At 42.7% G+C, this 24,839-nt stretch overlaps 1 protein-coding gene across 1 annotated transcript; it reads left to right on the top strand.

Annotated features, from left to right (window-relative positions):
* The first annotated feature begins 3,519 nt into the window (after positions 1 to 3,519).
* DLL4 (delta like canonical Notch ligand 4) lies at positions 3,520 to 22,862 on the top strand. Its single transcript, XM_042466570.1, has 11 exons — positions 3,520 to 3,824; positions 3,925 to 4,197; positions 5,142 to 5,199; positions 7,648 to 7,917; positions 10,785 to 10,845; positions 11,183 to 11,313; positions 12,659 to 12,828; positions 15,247 to 15,466; positions 16,044 to 16,758; positions 19,472 to 19,580; positions 21,046 to 22,862. The coding sequence occupies exons 1-11, from the start codon at positions 3,741 to 3,743 to the stop codon at positions 21,049 to 21,051; spliced, it is 2,097 nt and encodes a 698-aa protein (XP_042322504.1). The 5' UTR covers positions 3,520 to 3,740; the 3' UTR covers positions 21,052 to 22,862.
* Positions 22,863 to 24,839: the final 1,977 nt, after the last annotated feature.

Below are 24,839 nucleotides of genomic sequence, written 5' to 3'. Positions count from 1 at the left end.
TGCCCATCATCATCATCATCATCATCATCATCATCATCATCATCATCATCATCATCATCATCTCTTACCCACCTCTCCCTATGGATCGAGGTGGGGCTCAACAACACTTAACACACCAGTCAAAACATATCCTTTAAATACACATCAATTTAAAACGGACAGACATAGAATTTAAAAGGACAAGCTGTACATACTTATGAAAACAATCCCCATTTAAAAGAACAAAATATACACTTATTAAAGAATCCACATTTAGAAGGACAAGATCTATACATATTAAAGCAGTCTACGTTTAAAAGGGCAAGATATATACATATTAAAACAATCCACATTTAGAAGAACAAAATATACTCTTATTTACAGAATCCACCTTTAAAAGGACAAGATATACATTTGTGAAAAGAATCCACCTTTAATAGGACAAGATGTGCACACATTAAAAGCACTGAAAATTTAAAAGTCGTCATTTAAAATTCACAATTTCAAGATCCTCTGGCTAAGCCTGACCAGAAAAGATTGGTCTTCAGAGCTGTCTTGAATTTCTTCGTGAAGTTGGTTTGGAAATGAGGAACATCCAAGAGAAAAAGAAGATGAAGAAGCAAAAAAAGGTTCATCCTAAGGATTAAAAAAGCAAAAGACACCAAATTATTTCACCAAGTTATGTCCTCTTTTCTTCGTCTGTTGTTGTTGTTGTTGTTGTTGTTGTTGTTGTTGTTTCTGCAGGTGAAGGGCACCCTCCACCTTCTGGGCAGAGGCTGGCATGAAGGTGGCAAGACCTCATTACCATACAGCTGAGGGTTTATCTTCTCTCTGCCCTTTCTCGCTCCCCCTTTTTTCTTTTTAACCAGCTGAAATAAAAGCCCCATGAAAGGCCTTGGCTGAGCTTGGCTTTAATGAGGGACACGCGACCTAACAATGGGCCCACATTGAACAAAGCCCAAAGGGGGGGGGGTGTTGTTGGCACACACACACACTCCAGGAGACAACAAGCTGGGCCTTTCAAGGAGAAAACTCTTTCTCACTGGGTTTTCTTGGTCAGATTCCTTCTGAGGGGGCTTGCTGCCAATGCCATCCTCTGAGGCTGAGAGAGTGTGGATTTACATGGATTTGTAATTGGTTGACCCTGAAGCCAAAGAGTGCTCAATAATGGCTCCTTTTCATCCTGGGGAGAAGTGACCAGTGGGGTCCCACAGGGCTCTGTCCTGGGGCCAATGCTATTCAACATCTTTATCAACGACTTGGATGACAGAATTGGGGGCATACTCATCAAATTTGCAGATGACACCAAATTAGGAGGAGTAGCTAATAATCCAAAGGACAGGATCAAAATTCAAAATGACCTGAATAGACTAGAAAGCTGGGCCAAAGCTAACAAAATGAAATTCAACACGAAGAAATGTAAGATATTGCACTTAGAGCGGAAAAATGAAATACATAGATATAGGATGGGTGACACCTGGCTGAATGAAACTGTGTGAAGGGGATCTAGGAATACAAGTGGACCACAAGTTGAACATGAGTCAACAGTGCGATGCAGCAGCTAAAAAGACCAATGTGATTCTAGGCTGCATCAAGATTCAAACCTTGGTCTCCAAAGTCCAATACTCAAACCATGGTGGCTTAGTTAAAAATTCAGTAGGACATTTAGGTATACATAGTACATTTGAGGCATCTAAAGAAAAGGGGCAGAGGCAACATGGCCAAGGGAAGGTGAGCACAGCAAACAAGAGAGCCTGGGTGGGTGGCAGAGTGGTTTGAGCCTCAGACTGTGTGACTCTCAGCCTCAGGGGAAAGCAATGGCAAACCTCCTCTGAACAATCACAGCTTGGCTATGAAACTCACTGGGGGACCTTAGCGAGTCACACTCTCTCAGCCTCAAGGGGAAAAGAAAGCAAGGGGGGAAACTGCTCTGAACAATTCTTGCCCAGAAAACCTCATGATACCTTATTAGAATGACCATAAATTGGAAGCAACCTGAAGACACACAACAACAGCAACAACAACAACAACAACAACAACAGAGAGAGTGATACCTTTATGGGAACAACTAAAATGCACAAAATACATGTGGCAGGCTTTCATCGGGCAAAAGGTGCTAAAATCAAACAGGAGAAAGGGGAAAATGAGGACGTTAGAGTCGCAGCTTTACATTTTTGTCAAGATGTTGCTATTGTTATCCTTAGTGAAGGTGGCAAAGAAGGATGGCTATCCAGTTAAGCAGAGGCCATTCCTCCCTTTTGGTCACGGGGCCTCTGGGAGTCTAGGCCCCAGTCTACACTGCAGAAATAATCCATCTTGAGACCGTTTTAACTGTTCTGGCTCAAGGAGCTCTGGTACCAGGGCTGAGCTCTCTCTGTCAGAGAGAGCTCAGCTCTGGTGCCAGGGCAAACCACATTTCCCAGGATCCCCTAGCCCTGAGCCAAAGGCAGTTTGGCTCTCAAACTGAAGGATTTCTGCAAAGTAGTGTTGGTATGGAAAATCAGTTTGCAAAGAGATCAAGCGGCCCCTTTGGGATTAGCTGAAAGAAAGAAGTTGGTCGCCTGAGCATCTCAGGAACTAGGCTCAGGTCTAGGAAAGCTCAGGAGACCAACTTCTTTCTTTCAGTTAGTCTCCAAAAGGGCTACTAGATCCCTTTGCAAACTTTGCAAACAGCAAAAGGATCTGATGCCTATTAATATCAATAGCCAACCCTCAATCTCTGAGCAGACTTAACTTGACCATCTCTCTTTTAAGCAGAAGAAATGAATGAGGGATTTAATCATTGAGGAATGTGTTAAGAGGAGCTGCAACCGTTGTATCTTCGGCTATTAGCAATGGAGGGGGAAAGAGAAGTTTGTGAGGAGACAGATGGATATATAAAACGCCTTGTTTATATTGTAAATTTTCAATAAAGAGTGTATATAAGCCACTCTGAGTTTCGTTTGACATCTGCCTCTACATCCTCCTCCTCCTCCTCCTCCTTCCAAGGGGAGTGACTCCGGTGTGGGCCCTGCTGCCAATCCCTCCCCAAGAGAGGCTTTTGGGGGAAAGAGGTCTTCCTCCTCCTGGGTCGGATCGGGGGGCTGTCTTTGGCCCTTCTTCCCGAGAAAGCGGAGCGGAACGCGGCTGGGGAAGGCGAGGGAGGCAGGGGCGGGGAGGGAGGGAGGGACGGACGCCACCGCCAGGCCCTGCTGGCCGGCATATAAACCCCGCCGGGGAAGGCAGCGCCTCACTCGCCCAGACAGCGCTGCAAGAGCGGAGCCAGCAGCAGCAGCAGCAGGAGAAGGAGAAGGAGGGCAGCGCCCCCAGAGAGCCCCCTCCTTGGCAGGTCTCCTCCTCCAACAGCAGCAGCAGCAGCAGCACCTTTTCTCCTCCTCCTCCTCCTCCTCCTCCTCCTCTTCTTCTTCTTCTATTCCTCCTCCACCTCTTCTCTCCCTCTCCCTCCTCCTCCTCCTCCAGAACCACTTCTCCTCCTCTTCCTCCTCCGCCGCTTCTCCTTCTCCTCCTGCTCCTCATCCTCCACCACTTCTTCTCCACCTCCGCTTCTTCTTCCTTTACTTCTCTTCCTCCTCCTCCTCCTCCTCCTCCTCCTCCTCTTCTTCTTCTTCCTCGGCTTTTGGAGCCTCTCAGCCGGACTTCCCCCCAGGACTGATCCCTGGAACCCATTGGATTACCGGATCCCCCTCGGAGCCCTCGCCTGCTTGGAAGGGGCGGCGGGAGAGAGGGCTGCGCCGGGACCCGGCCGGCTGTCCGCCTGAAGCATGGCCTCCTCCTCCTCCTCCTCCTCCTCCTCCTCCGCCTGGCGCCTGCTGGCCCTGGCCCTGGCCTTGGCCGCTCCGCTGCAGGTAAAGCCCTGGCCCCCTTGGCACCCCCTCCCCGGGCGGGCGGGCGGGCGGTCGGGTGGAAGAGATGCGGGGCTGATGGCGTCTCCCTCCTTCCCTGCAGGGGGTCTGTGGCTCGGGGGTCTTCCAGCTGGAGCTGCGCGAGTTCCTGAACGGCCGGGCGGCCTTGGCCAGCGGGGAGCTCTGCCGGGGCGGCTGCCGCACCTTCTTCAGGGTCTGCCTGAAGCACTTCCAGCTGGTCATCTCCCCGGAAGGCTGCACCTTCGGCAGCCTGGTCACCCCGGTCCTGGGCACCAACTCTTTCGCCGTCCCCGCCGCCAGCAGCGCCCAGGGCCCCGGCAGCCCCCTCCAGCTGCCCTTCAACTTCACCTGGCCGGTGAGCCAGCTCTCCCACCCCCTCCGCCACCCCCGACCCACCGGCACAGCATCCCCACCTTTGGAGCCCGCTCCAACTGCCCCCGCTGTGTCTTCTAGCACACTCTCTGAGGCCCCTTAGTTCCAGGCTCCCCGAAAGACAGGAGCTTCCCTCGACTTCAGCCGCCTCCTTCCTCCGCTGCTTTTGGTGGAGTCTGGAGTGGGAAAGAAAGCGTCTGAGGAACCAGAGTGAAGTCCGGGAAAGGTGCCCTTGGGTTGGTCCAAAGGGGCTGCCAGATCGCCCTGCAGACCAGCCCCTTGAAAAACCTGATTCTGAGGAAGAAGTCGACTGCTGCCCAGTCCTTTCTTCCAGTGAGTCCCAAAGGGGCTGCTGCGAGGTCTCCCTCCAGACTGACGCTGCAGATCTCTGGAGTCAGCCTCGGAGGGGGGCCACGCCAAGCCCCTCTGGCCAAGAAAAGCCCCGGAGAGTCCAAAATGGCACCCCCAGCCCATCACTTCCATATAAGACACAGATCCACAACTGGAGTGGGGCTTTTGGCCCAAGACTCCCAGATTGGGGTTGAAAGGAAGACACGGGTCTATCTTGGAACGTGGGCATCCACGACACCCGTGTTAGAAGGGAGACAGAAAATATGAATGAGGGAAAATGAAGGGATGGAGGGAAAGGGGGCATAGAAAAGAGAGAGAGTGTGTGATCTTCCTTTTGAGAGTCCAGAAAGGTTTTCCCCAGGAGATTGAAAGCAGTGCTGCCTGAGGAAGCTCCATTTCATGGACTGGGAGAGAGTAATGCTATCTGCAATTAGATTAATTGAAATGGATCTCCTCCCGGGAGAAAGCTTTCTGCTTTCACCCGATTGTTTGAGACTCCCAGCTCTTTCCGATCACTTTTCACTCCCTTCTTCCTGGCCGCTCTTCAATGCAGTGCCTTCTTCCTTCCCTTTGCAGGGCACTTTCTCGCTGATCATCGAAGCCTGGCACGCTCCTGAAGGTTACCATCCAGCAGGTGAATATGGCGTTTCACTCCTTGGCCACTGGAGGGCGACAGCGGTCCCCAAAACTTGCCTGGTCTTATTATAAACTTGGGCCTTTTTAACACAAGACTAAACTAAATCTCTCAGCAGCACCGTAATAAAACAGCTATCGCCCAAGGAAAATAAATACGTTTCTCTGCACGTAGCCCCTGAGGGTACCTTTTCTTTGGTCGGTCCAGTCTGCAAGCCAGAGTTGTTGTTTTTTCTTTCCCTGCGCTCCCCATCCAGTTTTGCTTTGATTTTTGTCCCTTACTTAATCTCCACACAATTGCGTTTCCTCCCCGTTTATTTTTGGCGTGGGAAAGAAAGGCGCTCTTTGGTGAGAAAACGGCAAGGCTGCCAAAAAACTCCTGACCGCCTTTTCCTGTATTTTACACCTTCTGCAAATTCCGCCCTTTGGAAAAGGAATAATGGCTTTGGGATGTTTTTGTGACATAAAGGAAAAGGATATTTCAACAGCGCAAGAGCTTTTACTTTGAAAGCCTTGCTGCAAAACTTCTCAGGGCCGCGGCTAACAATAATGGATGCGAAAGGCAAAAAACAAGAAGGAAAAACAGTGTGTTATTTTCCCCCATTTGTACAATGCCTTACTTCCCCAGTTGTTGCTATCAAATATCCCAAATGTTTCCTTATATTTCTAGCTGAGGAGAGTTTTTAATCATCATTATTTGGCACAATATTTGTGGAATACTGCAGTATTCCTCTGCAATGTCACAATTGCTACTTACGGCCTACTTGTTCCTCTTTACATGTTTCATTATTTTTGAATTATTTTAAGCATGCCACCAGTTAGAGGGAGCATTTCTTGGTTTTGGTTTTGGTTTTGCGATGGCACTCGCTGATGGAAACTCTTGCACTTGGTGCTAGGGACTCGAGGTTTGATCCTCGATGCTGTTGCTCATTAGGATGACACTGGAGACGAAGTACAAGTTAAGATGTAACACAAGAATGGTTTTAATAAGGTCACAGTGTATGGTAGCACCCACAGGAGGTGGCATGATGCTACGTGGCTGAACTGGTAGAAAGGAGCACAGTTAGGTATACAGTATAAGCAGTGAAGTCACACCTCTCAGCCTCAGGGGTGAGCAAACCCCCTTTGAAGAAACTTGCCAAAAAAAACTTTGCCGTAGGGTTGCCATAAGTCAAAAATGACTTGTAGGCACACAGCGACAACAAATAAGCAGTCAGTGGGTAACCTGGGAGGGGGTTATGCCTATTTTTGGTCTTGGACAACTATGACCTGTGAAATTTATCGCCAGAAGCAATGCCCAAGATGGAGGATGCAGGGATGGGGGAATGCACCTGTTGAATTTCTGCCTGTGACACAGCTGTTAAATGCAAATGCCCTGTCAGACCCTGAAAAGAAGGGAGTGGGAAAGGATGATAACCAATCTGTGAGGATGTGAAAAGATGCCATTGTAGCCTGGAAGGAAGCATGTGTGGCACTGAAATTAGAGAACGGTACCAGACAGGTGGCACCTGGCACAGTATGAAGAGTCTTGGAAGGTGTGCGTGCTTAATTTTTCAAGAGAGGCATGTGGACTCTCGCCAGTTATATTTTCTCATCCCTCTTAGCAGAGCTGTTTCACTGAGGCGATTCAGGTCTGTGGTTATTCAGTGGTAAATAGCACTCTGCACATGCACAGAGGCCTTTTCCTTTGTGGTTACACATCTCCATTCTGCAGAGGAGTGTGACACAAACTGAAGCCATTGCAACTAGGTGGTTGTATGAGAACGGACATCACTGCTTGCTGTGGGAAAGCTGGACGTTGCTTGCTGACATGGGGAAGCATTTGTGAGAGAGGAGATGGGAGGTGAGGCACAGCCTCCTCCAATGATACCCTGAGCTAGAAGGGCTGGCACTGGGCCCTAGGACAAGGCAAATGATTTGCTCTCCCTTCACCCTGCACAATTTGGTAACAAATATCATAACCACTCTGTTGGGATATCAAAATTAATTTTGTAATGCATCGTTTTTGCCCCTCCCCCCCCCCCCTTTCCTTGAGGGCTTTGCTCCCTTCCCACTCTCTCTCCGGTGGACTCGCCATCACCAAGAGAGGTTGGGTGGGCAAATGTAGGATTTATCTGACATTTCAGTCAGGAGGAATCTCAAAAGGTCCTCCATTTGGCTAAGAAGCATGCATTTCTATTTAGAGTAGTGTTTTTAGCTTTTATTTGATCATGTACTCCATTTTTCTTGAACATCCCTACATTTTGTGGTGCCTTGTCATCCTTTGTGGGTGAGGACACCTGGTTACCCTGGGTGGGCATCTTTCAGGGGAGCTTTAATTATGTTTTCCAATTGAGCAGGCAGGGTTGGAATAGATGAACTTGAAGTCCCTTCCAGCTCTGTGTTTCCCTGGGGACTAGAGCCTCCAAACCACCAGGTCTACATGTGTGTTTGTGTGTTCCTGTTGCAGGTTCTGAGCCCCCAGCCAAGAAATGGCTGATCAGCCAAATGGCCATCAAACGCTCATTGGCAGTGGGCGAGGACTGGTCCCAGGATGAGCAGAGCAATGATCAGGCCAAGCTCCGATACTCCTACCGGGTTGTCTGCAATGAACACTACTATGGCGACAATTGCTCCCGTCTCTGCAGGAGCCGAGATGACCACTTTGGACACTACATCTGTGGACCTGATGGCAGCATCGCATGCATGCCAGGATGGACTGGGAACTATTGCACTGAAGGTAAGCTGTCACCCCAAAAACCCTCAGAGGCTGCATTTGCACTCTAGAAATAATCCAGTTTGACACGACTAAGTGCTGTGGCTCAATGCTGTGGAATTCTGGGGTTTGTCATATGCTCCCCTCTGGTGCCACAACCATTGACAAATCCCAGAATTCCATAACTTTGAGCCACAGCACTTAAAGCGGTGTCAAGCTGGATTATTTCTGCATTGTGGATGCAGCCAGACTCAGAAAACAGTGGGCTGGAGATGCTGCAGGAGGAAGAAAATTCACAGTGTTGAGAGCGCCGCCTAGTGGTCATGGGCCTCCATGATGGGACAGACATTGAATTACTTATTACATTTAAGGCCTATAAAGAGTTGTAAGGAGAGAAACCATAGGTGAGGATCAGTGGGCAGGGTGACCCGACTTGATCCTCCTTTTCCAGAACATGCCCTCCATTTCAGCCTTCTCTCCAAGAGGAATTCCAAAATGCTTATCCTGCATTTTGAGCCTGCTGAAGAAGCACAAACTGATAATTCTGTGAGTGGTTTGAGCTTTTCTTTGGTCATGTCCAACATTTTTCTTGCCCATCATTTTGTGGTGCCTTGTCCTCCTTGGCGGTGAGGGCATCTGGTCACCTTGGTCAGTGCGGGATGAGGGAGAGGGTTGCGTTTGGTTGAGAGCAGGGAGATCAGCTGTCATAACCGTAAAGGAGAACCAGTCAAGTAGGTCTGCATCCACACTGCAGAAATAATCTGGTTTGACATCACTTTAACTGCCATGGCTCAGTACTGTGGAATTCTGGGAACTGTAGTTTGTTTGGGCACAAGAATTCTCTGACAGAAAAGGCAAAACTACGGTTCCCAGAATTCGATAGCATTGCGCCATGGCAGTCAAAGTAGTGTCTAACTGGATTATTTCTGCAATGTGGATGCAACCTATAGTAGTAATTCCCAAACATTGGTCCTCTCAGAAGCCACAGTCACCTTGGCCAGCCAACATTCAGGAATTCTAGGAGCTGAAGTCCAAAAAACCCCCAGAGGACCATAGTTTGGGAATCAGTGCTCTATAGTTTCAACTATAAACCTCTCTGATGTGAACGCAGACTCCAGTCTTTTCAGGAGAGAAGTAGGGGTTAAGTTGGGGGGGTGGGGGTACTGGCTTCATAATGTAAGGAAGCTTCTCAATGGGAAGCTTATCTGAAACAAATGAAAGAAAAGCTTTCTGGAAGTCTCTTGAACTCTTTACCCCTGTAAATCATCCTTACCCTTTGTTTGTGTAAGCCATGTAATAAATTGTGAGGATTGGGGGTTTTCTTTTGGGGGGTACCAAAAATACCGTTGCCATATCAGAGAGCAGTTGTTTCCTCCATTCCACCATAACAATAATAAAAAAAAACCCCACAGTCTCCTTCAGAAAAGAAACAAAGTAAAATACTGGAGAGTTCATTGATCTAGCTCTGCACATTATAAGTAGTATCCCCTTCCATGTTTCAAGTAGCTGGTTTACACGTTATGCCTTACTGCACCAGTGTAGGCTGATGTAAATCCATAAAGAGTGATGCTCTGATGCATGTCTCCAAACATGCTGCAGTGGATAAATGCCAAGAAGCTCACAGCCATTCCAGTGAACTGTATGTTCACTGTCACTGAATATTGCAACCTATAATACCTTCCCTGTGCATTTTTACAACAGCAAGTACTGGCAGTGGTAGGTTTGCTTGAAGAGCAACTTGAAAAGCTGCCACTTTGTTTTGTGGTAGCAGCCAGTATGTATTTGATGGCATGTATAATATGCTTCTGTTGAAGGCATTACGGTATAGCTCTCAATGCCAGTCTCCTGGGGATCACAGCAAGGAGGTGCTATCACACTAGTCTTCTGATTGTAGATTTCCTCCAAAAAGATCTTTGCCTGCAGCTGAGAACAGTAAATACTATATGTATATTCTCTGAGGAGAGAGGGTGCACAATGTGGGCACCTCTATGTAAAAAGTCCTTCTGTCCGGTAGCTCCCTGTATCTTTGTAGGCCTTTGGACTTGAGGATCAGGATTTCTTTATGTCCAGGAGAGTTTCTGGTTGGAAAATAGTGTTTTTGCTCCTTTTTATACATGCTCCAATAGCAACTGGCCCATTTCCATTTATTTCCCCTCATTTGCACCCAATTCAAATTGTGATGTCATCAAATGCCCCTAGCAGACTGATTTCTGAAAACATATTCCGTAGGAGTTGAAGGTACAAAGTATTTTCATTGTAATTAGATCTCATCTGCCTTCCACTTCCAACTACAAAGGCAACTTCCTAATAAGAACTATTGATTTCTTGATACGGATATTATAACACTGAGCTTAGGTGCATCTCCTAAGAAGTTTAGAACTGAACCATTGCTAAAAGTTCTGTTACTGCCAGACCTGGTGAAACTGGTATGTTCTTAAAATATAGCCATGTTCTTCTTGGCCTTAGGAAACCAAATCTATATTTGTTGTGAAAACAAAGGCAAACCAGGCTTTACAGGAAAGCAGTATTTATGAACAATGCTGCTGTTGTAGTCTTAGTTGTCTTTTTTTTTTTTTAGTGTTGTATCCACATATGCATGTAAAGGTGCCACTGTATGTAAAACAAGTCTACTATATATCGGTTTTCACAATTCTGAGCAAGGCATATGAGTTTTCTTTTGAGATAATTTAGGTTTTTCTATTAGTGTAAAATATAAATAGTACTTTTATATATAAGTGTGTCTGGGCTGTTCACTCAGATCCACAAACGTGGTGGTAGGGATCTTGTGTTGACTTATTTGGAGGACAAACAAGATACAAATGTGATTAATGTTTTGAAATACATTCTTTTTTCTTTTTTCTAACAAAATGTACTTCCACTTTTTCCGACAGCTATCTGTCTAGCTGGTTGTCCAAAGAAAAATGGATTTTGCCAAAATCCAGGAGAGTGCATGTAAGTTGTCATCATATTTGATCTGAATGAGAATACCAATATATGTAACACAGTTCTCGGCTACTTTCAATTTACAGATTTGAATTGGTATCCTAGGTTAAAAAGAACAACTGCCTTTGTCTTCAGTGATCCCAAAGTCATTAAATAGACAGCTAGAATCTTTATTGCTAAAAGCTATAAAGTATCACAATTCAAAATGATTAAAATCTTTGATACCAACAAATAAACAGATAACACATCATAACCATATAAAGAGTACATTTGTATTAATTAAAGTTAAGAAAATGAATAAAGTCATTTAATAAGTACTGAAAAATTGCAATTATTTTCTTCTCAGATGCCGCAGCGGTTGGCGAGGCCGTTATTGTGATGAATGCATTCCTCATGTAGGTTGCCGACATGGAACCTGTACAACACCAGGGAAGTGCATATGTGATGAAGGATGGGGAGGCCTCTTCTGTGATCAAGGTTAGTTGGTATAATTATGACACGAATGATTTAATTTTGATGTGACTGCTGATTGAAGCTATTTCATTAAATGTAGAGAGCCAGCATGGTTTGAGTGTTGGAGCAGGGCACTGGGAAACCAGGGTTCAAATCCCTGCTTGGACACGGAAACCCTCTGAGTGATTTTGGGCAAAAAAATCCCATGATAGGTTCACCTTAGGGTCACCATAAGTCAGAAATGACTTGAAGGCACACAACAACAATAACCACAACAACAACAACAAGTCAAGAGCATGCCATAGCTTTGGTTATGCTGATTACAGTAAAAGCTCATTGTAAGCCTGCAATGTCATCTTATTTCATGTTCCTTTGATACACCATGGTCTGGATCTAGGGAGAAGCGAGGGCTTCCAGTGCTGGGGAACAAATTGAAAAGTTTGAAAATGTGTTGTGCATGCTTTCATTAATCAGCTGAAATGAAGGCGATTCCTGCTGATTTACAAATGTCTGCCATTGTTAGTGTGGCCAGTCATGAAATATCCACTTCTTAGTAAACAAACTGGTAAGCCTAAAAGAAAAATAGCTTGCACAAGAATTTTAAGTACAAGCCATAAGTGACATCTGAGCCACAAATGTGCTCTCCCAAAGTACAGCACAGTCACTTCACAAAATGGAAATGAATAATAGTCATGGAATCACCATCCGTGTGTCCCTTCCCCAATCTGAGCAAAAATAAGTGGATCCATATGAACAAAATACCAAACAATCCCCACATCACACTACACCAAAATAAACAAATAAAACAGTACACACACACACACAGAGAGAGAGAGAGAGAGAGAGAGAGAGAGAGACTGTGACAATGTTTGAGAACTATGCTTTAGGAAAAAGTACTGAATTTATACACCCTTATACACATTTGTTTATATTAAGTATGCAGTGTAGTCCATCTGGCTCAGGAAGTATATCCTGCTAAACCTAATAAAGGAAATTTAATTGTTTCGGTTGACAATAAACTCAAGGTGTTTCAGCCTAAATCATTGTGTTTTGCTGTTTCTAATTGTTGTTGTTGTGTGCCTTCGAGTAATTTCTGATTTATGGGACCATAATGTGAAACTATCATAGGGTTTTCTTGGCAAGTTTCTTCAGAGGAAGTTTGCCACTGTCATCCTCTGAGGCTGAGAGAGTGTGACTTGCCCAATGAGTTTACATGGACAAGTCAAGATTCGAACCCTGGTCTCCAGAGTCCTAGTCCAACACTCAAATCACTACGCCATACTGTTTGCAGGGGCTCATCTTAAATGCTATTATTTATTAAGTCATAAATATTTCATTGACTGAAACTTTCCCTTTCTCCTCTGCCCAGATCTGAACTACTGCACCCATCATAGACCCTGTAAAAATGGAGCGACTTGCATGAATACTGGCCAGGGAAGTTACACGTGTTCCTGCAAAGAAGGGTTTACTGGCATTGACTGCGAACGGAATATCAGTGTATGTGACAGTAACCCCTGCAAGAATGGAGGAAGTTGCACGGTAAGAACTAATAATATACAGGACATAAATATGTAAGAAGATAAGTTGGTTTCCATCCTTATCATACAATAAAATATTTCTGTCCTACACCTCTAAAGAGTTCAATGCAGGATGCATGATGAGGCTGTTCTACTTTATACACACAAATAATCCTGTTTAGTAAGTGAGTCTTGGGCCCGTTCCACACAGGCCTTTGCGGTGCCCCCGTCACATGCTAGGGGTTGGCCGAGGACCTAGCATCCATACCGGCCTCACTCCTAGCACGGGACGGGGGCATAAAAATGGCCGCAGCCTATACACATGGGAGCGGCCATTTTTCCGTGCTGGATGCTTAGCGTCCACACGTAGCATTGTAAAAATGACACATCGAGTGCACCATTGGCGCCTTGTTGAGTCATTTCCACAACGCAAGAAGAAGCACCATTTTGGAGCTTCTTTTTAGCTGCGCCTGGAAGCCTCGTGGTTTGGCCGCTGGGGCTTCTCGGCGCAGCTAATGACAGCACAGGCAGAGCACCGCTTTTCAGCGCTCTGTAATGCGCCTCAGTGATAATGATTTGCTGTTAGATACTGTCTTGGGGATATTTCCTGGACAGTGGAGAAAGAGAAGTATCACTGAAACACTGTTGCATCAGTTTAACAGAATGATATGTATAGCAGCTGATGTAAAGATGCTGGCACTGCTGATGTGGTATAGAAGGTTCTTGGAGCTGGCATGAGGGATGTGTACACATAAAACTTCATGTCATGGAGGGATGTGCACACATGCTGTGCTGTGGCTATGGTTCCCGCCTGAAAAATCATGCTGCTATGTGGTGCATTTCTTTCTCTCTCTTTCCCACCCGTGCATCTTTTTCAGTCTGCACAGTGGCTGCACCAGCACATTTACCTGTATGAACTTCACTCTGATAGTGTGTGTATACAAGTCCTTAACAATGTAATATTGAAATTCCCACAAGTTAAAATAAAACTGTCAATATTTCCCTTTTATAAATGCATCTTGCAGCTACTTCTAGAATGCTGTGTACACTTCTGAATATTGCATTCTGAACATTGTAGAGTGAGAAAAAGTACAGAAAAGGGTAACCAAATATCAAGGGTCTGGAGCTACTGTTCTAAGTGCAAAAGTTACAATGGGGCTATTTATGTGTAATGTGGAGAAAGTAGATAGGGAGAAGGCTTTTCCGATTTTCATAAAACCAGAACAGGGGTTAATCACTGTAGCTAAATAAGCTAAATCTTTAATTAATTCTTTAATTAACTTCTTAATTCAAATTTCAAATTCACTACCACAAGGTGTAGTGATGGCTGTCAATTTGGATGGCTTTAACAGGAGATTGGATAATTTTAGGGAAGATGGATCTATCAGTGGCTGTTGTTCAGTTTCTGGAAAGTATGAGATGATGGATGCAGTTGCACTCATGTCTTGTTAGCAGGTTTCCCATGTTCATATAATGATTCAGAACAGAATGTTGGACTAGCCAAGCCTTTGGTCTGATTCACCATGGCTCCTTGTATGTTCTTAAGAAAATATTGCTTCCAATTGGGAAGACAGCTATGAGATTTTTTTTTTTTTTTGAGAATCCAAATAATCTACGTCATCCCTTCACTGTTGTTTTTTAAGTTTTTTAATTATCACATTTGGTGATAATTAAATATGATTTCATATCCCACCTGCTTATACATAAATGTACAGAGGTTTTTTCTATGCGGCTTCTAGTACTGGATGAGAAGTTGATTGCTGGTGTTTATGGTGTTTAAAAACTTTCCTCCAAGACCTTCCAATAATTGGATAGGATCAAGATTTAGTCATATTTAGAGTAAACCAGCTAAGCCATTACAAGAACTGTGTGACTCTGCAAATGTTGTTGAACTGCAACTTGCATTGGCTATGGTGAATAGGACAGCTGTGAGTTGCAGTTCAGTAACATCTGGAGAGCTGCACAACTCTCATTCCTAAATTAGAATTTTACTGTGAAATAATACTGTGTGGTCTAATATAGTTTAATGAGATTTGCTCTTAAGAGAAGTGATAGTGAAATGGGCAGGAGATTATATAGTCATTGTGAAAGTGGAATTTTTTACTGCTTCTTGGGTTTCCATCACAGTTTTTACCAACTAGGGTCTGAATCCAACATTTAGTCCCATCTAGAGGGGACCATTAAGTCAATAAGTATAAATACTGGCTTATCAAGTTCACATTGCTTCTATTGTAGTTGAGACTATGTCTTTAAAACTACTATTAAATGTAGGTCTAGATATTTGTTGTAACCCTGTTTTACCTGCAGCTGCCACTAAGGCCAATTCCTTTTATTTCAATTCATTCATGATGCTCAGAGAAACTGAATAATAATAATTTAAAAAATCAGAAATGAATTGCAATTTTATTCTTTTATTTGAAATGTCTTCTTTCTTCTACAGGATTTAGGGAAAGATTACAAATGTACATGTCCCCGAGGATATGATGGGGTCAGCTGTGAGCACAGTGCCTTGACTTGTGTTGATTCTCCGTGTTTTAATGGTGGCACATGCCTGGAAAGGGAACAAGGAACCAGCTATGCTTGCCTGTGCCCTGTGGGCTTTACAGGATCTAACTGTGAGAAAAAAGAAGACAGGTGCACCAACAATCCTTGTGCTAATGGTAAATTCTTTCACCAGAAAGATTTTAAGGATTAATAGTACCAGCAACTTTAATATGATTTTAATTTTAACATAATTTCTGTGCCCAGAAATTAAGAACCAGTGGGGATGCCCCTTGATGGTGCTGCATTTATTTGGGGTTTAATGCATATCAATTTGAGAGAGTGCATTTTTAATTCATCTTTTACTGAACTCCTTTCTGCCTTTGCATACCTGTACCATCGCATCTTCTCTTTTCCTTCTCTACCAGTGCATTACTCAACACTTCCCAATGACTAAACCCTTCCATATATCCCATAACCTCTTCCACAGTGTTTATTTAGGCCACCTCACATGAATTGGCAGTATTCACACAGCACAGTAAATACTTCTCTGTGCCATTCTTGATGACTATATACTAGAGCATAGCTTCTCTAACTTTCATTCTTTTGATTGTAATTATGTATAGCAAATTTGTTCATTCTGTTGATTGTAATTCTGTATTTTGTATTGTAAATTTGTTCCGTAAAGGCATTATTATGTTTAGTGCAACACATTGCGGTCACTAAATTGAACTATTTGTGTCTTTTTCTCTACAGGTGGGCAGTGTTTTGTGTTGGGCCAGCAACATGTGTGTATCTGCCGTCCTGGCTTCTCTGGACAGAAATGTGAGATCAACATCAGCAAGTGCTCCAGAAATCCATGCTCCAATGGAGGATCTTGTCATGACCTTTTGAATACACATGATTACACATGTACTTGTTTGCCAGGCTTCACTGGTAGAAATTGTGATATAAGAACTAGAGATGGATGTGCCTCTGGGCCATGCCAGAATGGAGGAACATGCTACGTTGGGCTTTATGCTCCCAGTTTTGCCTGCCACTGTCCCCCTGGTTTTGGGGGCAGCCAGTGTGAATTTGCAGTATATCCTTTCACAAAGCCAGAGCTTCCTAAACCAGTTCCATGGGTGGCTATATCCATGGGTGTTGGGCTAGTGGCTCTCCTCGTCCTGTGCTGCATGATTGCAATCGTCATCCGGCAGATGCAGAGGCAGCCAGAGCAGAACTCTGAAGCCATGAACAACCTGTCTGACTTCCAGAAGGAAAATCTCATCCCAGCCTCTCAGCTTAAAAACACCAATAAAAATAAAGACCTCGAAGTAGACTGTGTGCTGGAAAAATCAAATTACAAACTGAAGAATCACACATTGGATTATAACCTGGTGAAGGAACTGACAAGTAGAGGGATTCAGGAAGACAAATACCATAAAAGTGAAAAATGTATAGGAGAGAAATCACCCTTCTGGTTACACAGGTACAGATATTTCTTTTAGAAGCCTCGTTTCTCTCCACAGTTGGAAAATATGAACAAGAAAGCTTCTATATGAGCATTTAAAAAACGAGAGAGATAAGAGAGCAAATAAGAAATTTGCTTCTTGTTACTGTGTGGTTTGAAGTCATTACTGGCTTATGGCAACCCTGTCACAGGGTTTTCTTGGCAAAATTAGAACAGAGGGTGTTTGCCGTTGCCTTCCTTTGAGGCTGACAAAGTGTGACTTACTGAAGGCCACCCAGTGGGTTTCCATGGCCAAGTGGGCATCAAGCCCTTGTCTCAGAATCATTGTCCAATAGTCAAACCATTACACCACACTGGCTCATAGAATTGCAAATAAATTGAGTATTTATAGTTTTGAGATTTTAATTTTCTTGTTCAGTACGCTGCTTTCACAAGTAATAGTTAGGATCTGAAACCCATTTTTAATCCAACAGTTAGATTATGTTAATTTTATGTCTCCTTTTAAAATCCTATAAACCAAGCACTTTTCTTGGTTGTTATGATTATCATCATCGTCTCTGGTTTTCCAATGGTTTCTGAGTCTACACAAAGCCTGCTTTGGAGCTGTGTGCAGAGCAAAAGTTTTGGTAGTAGCCCTCACCCCACCTCTCTAATATGCTCAGGCAGCCCTAATTCATTTTACTTTGTCTGCCACTATAGATCTTTCTCATCTGGAGCTTTTTTTTTTTAAATCATCTTTAAAGTTTATCTGTTTTTCTTCCTGTCTAGTATTAGTTTTTAGTTTTTCATGTGGTATCTTTCCCCCTTTGAAATGGTAGTAATAGCCCCTTTGTGTGGGGCACCTTGTGTTGACTCATGGCCCAGCTGTGATCTAGGATCCTTCAGTTCCTCAAACAAAAACAGTGTCATAATCAGAGTAAGGGCTGTCCGGTGATTCTTCCTTTCAGAGATATTTACTTTACAAAGGCACCTCCCCTTGAGCACAGGGAACTTGAATGATGCAGCCTGTTTAATTGGTCTTGTGGGTCAGGGAAGTTAATGACACAGGGCAAGACAAAGTTAGCAGAATAATTGCCTGATTCGGTCTTAAACTGCAGATTGCTAGTCTGTGAATAAACATTCTGAAAGATGGCCATTATTTTGCACTTCTGTTGCATTCAAGTGCCAAAATAAACCAAAGCCTGACAGTAATTTTAGGAAAATCTCTCTTTTTCAGTCTTATTTTCCCCTTTCATCAGTCGGAATAATGGTGGCTTACTGCCAGAATTGTTGAATAGGAAAGAATAATGGTAACAACACATATGTGTGTGCGCGTGCTTGCTAAAAGTAGTGGACTTTCTTGTGGAGTGAATCCTTGGAAAAGCCCATTTAATCTTTCTCCACTCTGTGCTCTGCTCAGGACAGACTTGCAATAGACTTCTTCATGGATTTGAGACCAACAATGGATGATTGTCCTCCACTGTAATGTTTTTTGAAAATGCAGTGCTTTGCCTCCATAGGAGAGAATAGTACCCATTCATACATATCTGGGTAGGGTTGCCATAAGTCAGGACCTCCAAACCGGGACAAATGTAGGACAAAATTTTAAAATGTAGGACACTTTTTTTTTAATGGAGGACACGTGAAAAAAATGGGTGATTTTTTAAAAAAATGTCAATATAAATGCAGAGGGGAACAGGCAGGGTGAAGGAGCCTCGCTAAAGCGAGGCTCCTTGACCCTGCCTGTCAGGAGGGGAGAGGGCCAGGCGGGGAAGGAATCTTCCCCTCAGGGAGGCTTTCTTTCCCCGCCTGGGCTCCGTTCTCGGCGGCGGAGCCCAGGCGGGGAAAGAAGTCTGGCCTCGGCAAGGCTTCTTTCCCTCCCTCAGCTCCGGTGGAGCCAAAGAGGGGAGGGAAGCCCCCCCACCAAAGGAGAGAGGCCTACACAGGCCTCTCTCTTTTCTCCACTCCTGCTGTTGCAGGCTTTGTAACAAAGCCCGGGGGCGGGGAAATCCCGGGGGCAGGGGCAACCCGGGGCAGGACTGTGCGGACCCGCCCAAAACCGGGAAAGTCCCACCCACAGGCGGGTTATGGCAACCCTGTATCTGGGAGAAAGTAAATGTATGGATTTAGGGATATCATCTGACAAGCAAGCTAAAACTCAGCTAGTTTGAAATGAAGGGTAGCTTTCGGTCCATAACTTTCTGTCCCTTGCAAGTACTCTTTCACTTCATAGCTCACTCCTAGGTTCCACTGTGTGGCCATGGTTTAGTGTGAACTAGAAATGGAGATGTAAATTTCTGATCATTTAAATTTTGCATGCATGAATGGGAATTTGTTTTAAAAAAATTCCCTGCTTGAAGAGATTATAAGTTTTTACTCATTTTCAATTATCTTTTATATTACATCATTTATTTGCAAAATAAATTGCAGAAAACTATTCTATATTAAATTAAAATTTTAAATATCTGCAAAACCTGCATAAATTTTAAAAGAATAGTGTTTTCTCTCTTGTGAACAAGCAAAATGTTGATTTTTCTTTCTTTCTGAGAAAGAGGACATTTGTGAATACTGTATTCTTTACATGCCTTTGTTGGGAACTAGCTTTTTTTACATGTCTATAGTTTTCCATGACATAGTATCTTTTCTTTCAGTTGCAGCGATTGCAGGTTGTTCTTTCTTCACATCTTAACACCTGAAACTAAAATATTTTACTTATTGTTCTTAATTGTATGTTTTTCTATGTTTTCTACAGTGAAAAGCCAGAATGTAGAATATCAGCAATATGCTCCCCAAGGGATTCCATGTACCAGTCTGTCTTTGTGATAACCGAAGAGCGAAATGAGTGTGTTATAGCCACAGAGGTATGTACATTGCCCATGCAGATGTCGCGTATGCAGTGATAAATACATAGAAATGTGGCATTGTTTATCATGAACATGTGAAGAGAATAATGCAATTTGGGGTTCTTGGGCACCATTTAAATACATCTGCTATGATTAAAGCAACTAATGGGAGAAAATGGCACTCTTTATTTCTGCTTCACATAACCTAAGCAAATAAAGCTCAGAGAAACAAAGAAATAAATAAATAAGGGAAATATCAAATTCTTCAGATTTGGTTCTTACCTTCCATTAACAGAATTGTGCTCATAGAATAGCGCTTTCCAAATTCTCTCATATGTTTGCAGTACACTTTGATTCCTGAAAAGCTACTCCTTGGGGTTGGAGAAACCATCAAAATGGGATGGGTTGCTAGGTGGTGGTGGGAAAGCAAGGAGAGGGAATGGTAAAAATCAGAAAACATCTCATCATGACCAGAAGTGCCTTCCACTCACATCACAGTCCTGTTGAGTCCATCCATCCCACTGGATCTAAGAATAGGAAGCACAAAAAATAAATACACGAAAACACTGTGAGTTCAGAAATATCAAAGAGAAGTGGACTTGTTCTCTGCTGCCTTAGAGGGTAGAACTAGGTCTAAAGGTTTTAAGGTACAGAAGGGTAGATTTAGATTTACCATTGAAAGATACTTCGTAACAGTGAAAGCAGCTCGGCAATGGAACCAATTTTGTTGTTGTTGTTGTTTGTGTGTCTTCAAGTCATTCACAGACTAGCAATCTGAAATTTAAGACAGAATCAGGCAATTATTCTGCAGTTATTCAGACTTATGGTGACCCTAAGGCAAACCTATCATGGGGGGTTTCTTGGAAAGATTTGTTCAGAGGGTTGCCATTGCCTTCCCCCAAGGCAGAAAGAGTGTAACTTGCCCAAGGTCACCCAGTGGGTTTCACGGATGAGCTGGGAATCTAACCCTTGTCTTCAGAGTCATAGTCCAACGCTCAAACCACTATACCACCAATTACCTAGAGGCAAAAAGAGGATGGACAGATACCTGCTATTGAGCAGAGGGTTGGACTGATGACCCATGGGTCCCATTCTGATTCTATGATTCTATATCAGTCTAGATCAATGGTTCTCAACCTTGCTAATGCCACGACCCTTTAATATAGTTTTTCATGTTGTGGTGACCCCCAACCATGTCTCGTTTCCTAAGACCATCAGAAATATGTTTTCCAATGGTCTTAGGTGACCCCTGTGAAAGAGTCGTTTGACCCCTCCAAAGGGGTCGTGACCCACAGTTTGAAAACTGCTGGTCTAGATTGTTTGTCTTTAATAAGGGGTAGACAGAAAAAGAAGAAAGATAGTGATTTGAGTTGGAGGTTCTAAGTTTGTATTTGCCTACATTTAATTTTAAATTTACAGTGAATAAAGTAATACGTCTGTTTCTAATTCTTTTTTTCTTTTCTTTTCCCCCCCACATGGATAGGTATAAGAATGAAGGCTGCTCATTTTGCACCTCGGTTTTTGAGGTGCCACAAGGTGGACATTCCCGCTACATTGTTTACAATTCAGAATTGGATTGGACCTTTAATTTTTTATTAATTATATGCAATTTGCTGCTCTCAGGAGGAGGAGAGATGAAAATGGGTGAACTGGACAGACTGTGAATTTAAAAGCTGCAATACACCTTTTGTTTCCTGTTTCCTTATTTTGAAGCCTGATCGGAGGAATGTAACTGACTACAGGGACGAGAGAGGAAGAGACTGTATCTCTTTCTAGCCTTTGAAATTGCATTGCTGCCAGTTGCTCATGAACAGTTGTATGACTTTCCAGAACTTCAGTTTGGGAGGTGCCAGTCAATGCAGAAGGCACTCAGCCATCATCACAGAGCCTACCAGCAATACTGTGAGAAGAATGAATGAAGAAACCCGTTTTTCTATGCAGAAAATGGATACAGAATAAATGAAGTCACCATTTTTTCTGGATTTGAAAGTGCCTAAAGCGTGTCTGAGAATCTAGAGAGCCCAAATCAAGGCATAACTGCCTCCCCCCCTAACTTGCAGTACCCCAACAGTATTGGCCAGAAGTGGCAACCAATACCTTTTGTTGATCCTCCCTTTTCCAGCCCCTTTCCCTTCCATGTATCGCTCACAGACAGTGTAAGGAAAGATTAAGCATTTCATTGCTTAACGATGATGATTATGCTTTGGTGAACTAAGCTGTAAGTTAGAATTTGTTCTTATTATTGAACCATAGGAACATCTGTGGACTTAAATGGGGGGGGAAAAGAGGATACTTCTCCAAAACATGAGGAAACTTAATTCCATGATCAATGAAAGCCTTACAAGTGCGTTTAAAATCAATCAGCTTTTTAATGCCTTTTGCACTACTAGTCACCATGAATAGAAGTATGTTTCTTTGTATGCATAAGAAAGGACTTGGATTTGTGTTAGATATCTCAGTCTGGTGCCACCATAATAATTGCAAACAATTTCAGACAGGGAAGTGTTATAAGCCCTGCCTTAATATCTGTTGCTACAGAACAACCATCACTACAAATCCATCCCTTCCCCCGAAGTCTAGCAAAGACTAAGCTATGAAAGGGGACTTCTTCAGAGATTATACTGTGTGGAAAACTTTAAATCTCTTGCTCTGGCGTGCTTGTCCATTCCTTCACAGTACTACGAGGAAAGGATTAACTTTAAACTTTTGAGTCCAAAGGAGCAGCTCTGAAATGGAAAACTGTGCACAAAGACTCTCTTATGCATTTACAGCAATAATAATAGACATTTCAGATAGGAAGTGCTATGATGTTTATAGTGATAAACAAGTACTGTGGGAAACAAAATGTGGCGGAAGCCGAGAGAGGAAGCCAGTTTTCATTCAAGGAAGCTGGGATTGTACTTTCTGTGGAGGAAAAGCAATGTTCCTGACCTTGTAAATCCCAGCATTGGATTAGTCCACCTACAGCCTTGAATTGTGCAAGCAAGATCTTGCTTGGAATGTTCACTACAGACCTTCTGGTCTGGCAATTCAAGACCTTTATGGAGACAACCTTCAGAAATCAATAATATGGTTTATACTAGTGTCTGTTTGTAGTTTATTTTGAAGTCTAGTATTTCAGTAATTTAAAAAGAGAATCAGAAGCACTGAACTTTCTACGTTTTATAACATTATTTTGTATATAATGTATATTTATAATCAAAAACAGAAGTGTAAATATGTTTATTACTTATGTAATGTTTTTATGTGATGAAAAAAGTTTGAATTTTATTTTTTTTTCAAATAATGAAAATACCTTCCTGCTACTACAAAGTTTACTGTGTTTTTTTGTTTTGTTTTATGACTTTGGTTTCATGATCCTGCAGTGTTGCCCAGGTGTGTCTTGGATTGCAGAGGTTAAGCAGCCTCGAGGCAGCACAGTTTGTTGTTAGGCATTACCTTCACAAAGTTCACATTGGTGTTTGGGGGGAAATAATTCATTCTTTTTGAGCCACTAAATACTCTTTTTGAATAGATTTTGTCTTTACACCTTTAAAAAACCTAAAGTTTTAACAAGTCCTTACACTAGGGATAAAAGCGAAGCAGCAAGAGAAAGCATTAACCTTTGTATCTGTAGTTCATTCTGGAAAATGATCCAGGACATTAATAAATTTGTCAACTTCATACTTGGTTAGCAAATTCTAAAGTTCTCAGCCTCAGTTCTGAGTAATGAGTAGTTTGTAATTAATTATTTTTCAATAACCAAAGTACAACTGACTGACAATATGTGTGTATATATATATATATATATATATATATATATATATATATATATATATTAATATATATTAGCTTACTTCTGTATTTATGAATGCAACCTCATTACATTGTGGAGGAAAACAATGAAATGGTTCAAGGCTGGCTTTGTATGGGTGTCTCATGCTGTGCCATGATTCTTAAGGCAATGACAAGGTTAACAGAGGAGCATTTTGTACCACAAGCCACCTTCCAGCATTCATATGTGTGTGGTTCTGCAACTAATTTATATATTTCTAAGAAACAGAAAAGCAAAATTACTTCCAAAATCTAACTAACCGAAACTAAGCAGGTTTGGAGGCCTTAGAATTATAATTGTAACTAATTACTCTTTAAAACTCGCTATCCACACCCTGGAGCTTCCTTTGCTGATCTCTATTATAATCAGAGCTCTTGATTAATTAGTGCATCTGTCTCAAAACATCTGAGCTTCCTTCCCCCAACAACAGTAGTGCCTTGACAGAAGTAATAAGGAAAAGTACTCTGGATTTTAGTGCTGCCATTCTTGCTTTTGCGCTAGAGTTTCTCATCTGCCCTTTAGTCTATTTGCTCCTCATCGGTCAGCTTGTGCATTACAAATAGGGGAAAGCATTGCCAATGTATTACATATATAAATCCCAGTCTGGAGGTTTTCTGTTTAAGACACATTTTTGTATTCTGTTTTAAAGTATTCAATTTCATTGTGGTAGAGTAAATGCTTCTTGGACTCCAGCCTAGTTACACCAAAGTACTTAGATTCAAGTTCAAGAAGTCACTGGAACTATCAGCTTAAATCCAACTGTTTTGGTAGTGTGTAGATAGCAGAGAATATTTTTTTAAAGAATCTTTTTAAAAAGATGAAATGCCATAATCAGGATTTCTATCATGTTGTTAAACCAGTCATAATTTCCAAAAGGATGAGAGAGCCTTTATTTTCCCTTGTTTTTAATGACATTCTGTGGTGTTTACCTTTTCAAAAACTGTTTGTGTGTGCCTCCCTCTTTAATTCTTTTCTTAGTAAAATGAGCTGAAATCCCAATCAGTCTCCTTGACTACCATTTGAGGCAAACAATCATCAAGATGGAACACAGAAATAAAAAGATTCCCCTCCCATTCTCAAACACTCACCCCATAGAGCAAATTATGAAAAACAAGCCATTGACAAAAAAGCTGAGCAGATGCTCTTGATTCGCAGCCCTTCCTTGGCAATGTGAAATAAACCCAACAGATGCTTCTCTTAATTGAACACATGGATTACACACATGCACACACACAAACACAGAGTCCTGCTTCAAACAAAAAACAACAGTCAAACAGAAAAAATAGTCAGGGAACTCTTCCCACAGTATAGGCAAAAATTTAAAACCTGGAGTTTGAGACCCAAATACAGTTTTGGGGTTTCCAGATAAAAAGAAAACCATTGCAAGGGGAAAATCTGAGAATTATATCTGTTGAAGCCTGAAAATAAATATATACTGATTAGTTAATGACTAAAAAACTTAC

This window comes from Sceloporus undulatus, chromosome 1, assembly GCF_019175285.1.
Source record: "Sceloporus undulatus isolate JIND9_A2432 ecotype Alabama chromosome 1, SceUnd_v1.1, whole genome shotgun sequence".
NCBI classification, from domain to species: domain Eukaryota; kingdom Metazoa; phylum Chordata; class Lepidosauria; order Squamata; family Phrynosomatidae; genus Sceloporus; species Sceloporus undulatus.
This window is presented reverse-complemented; position numbering and strand designations above follow the sequence as displayed.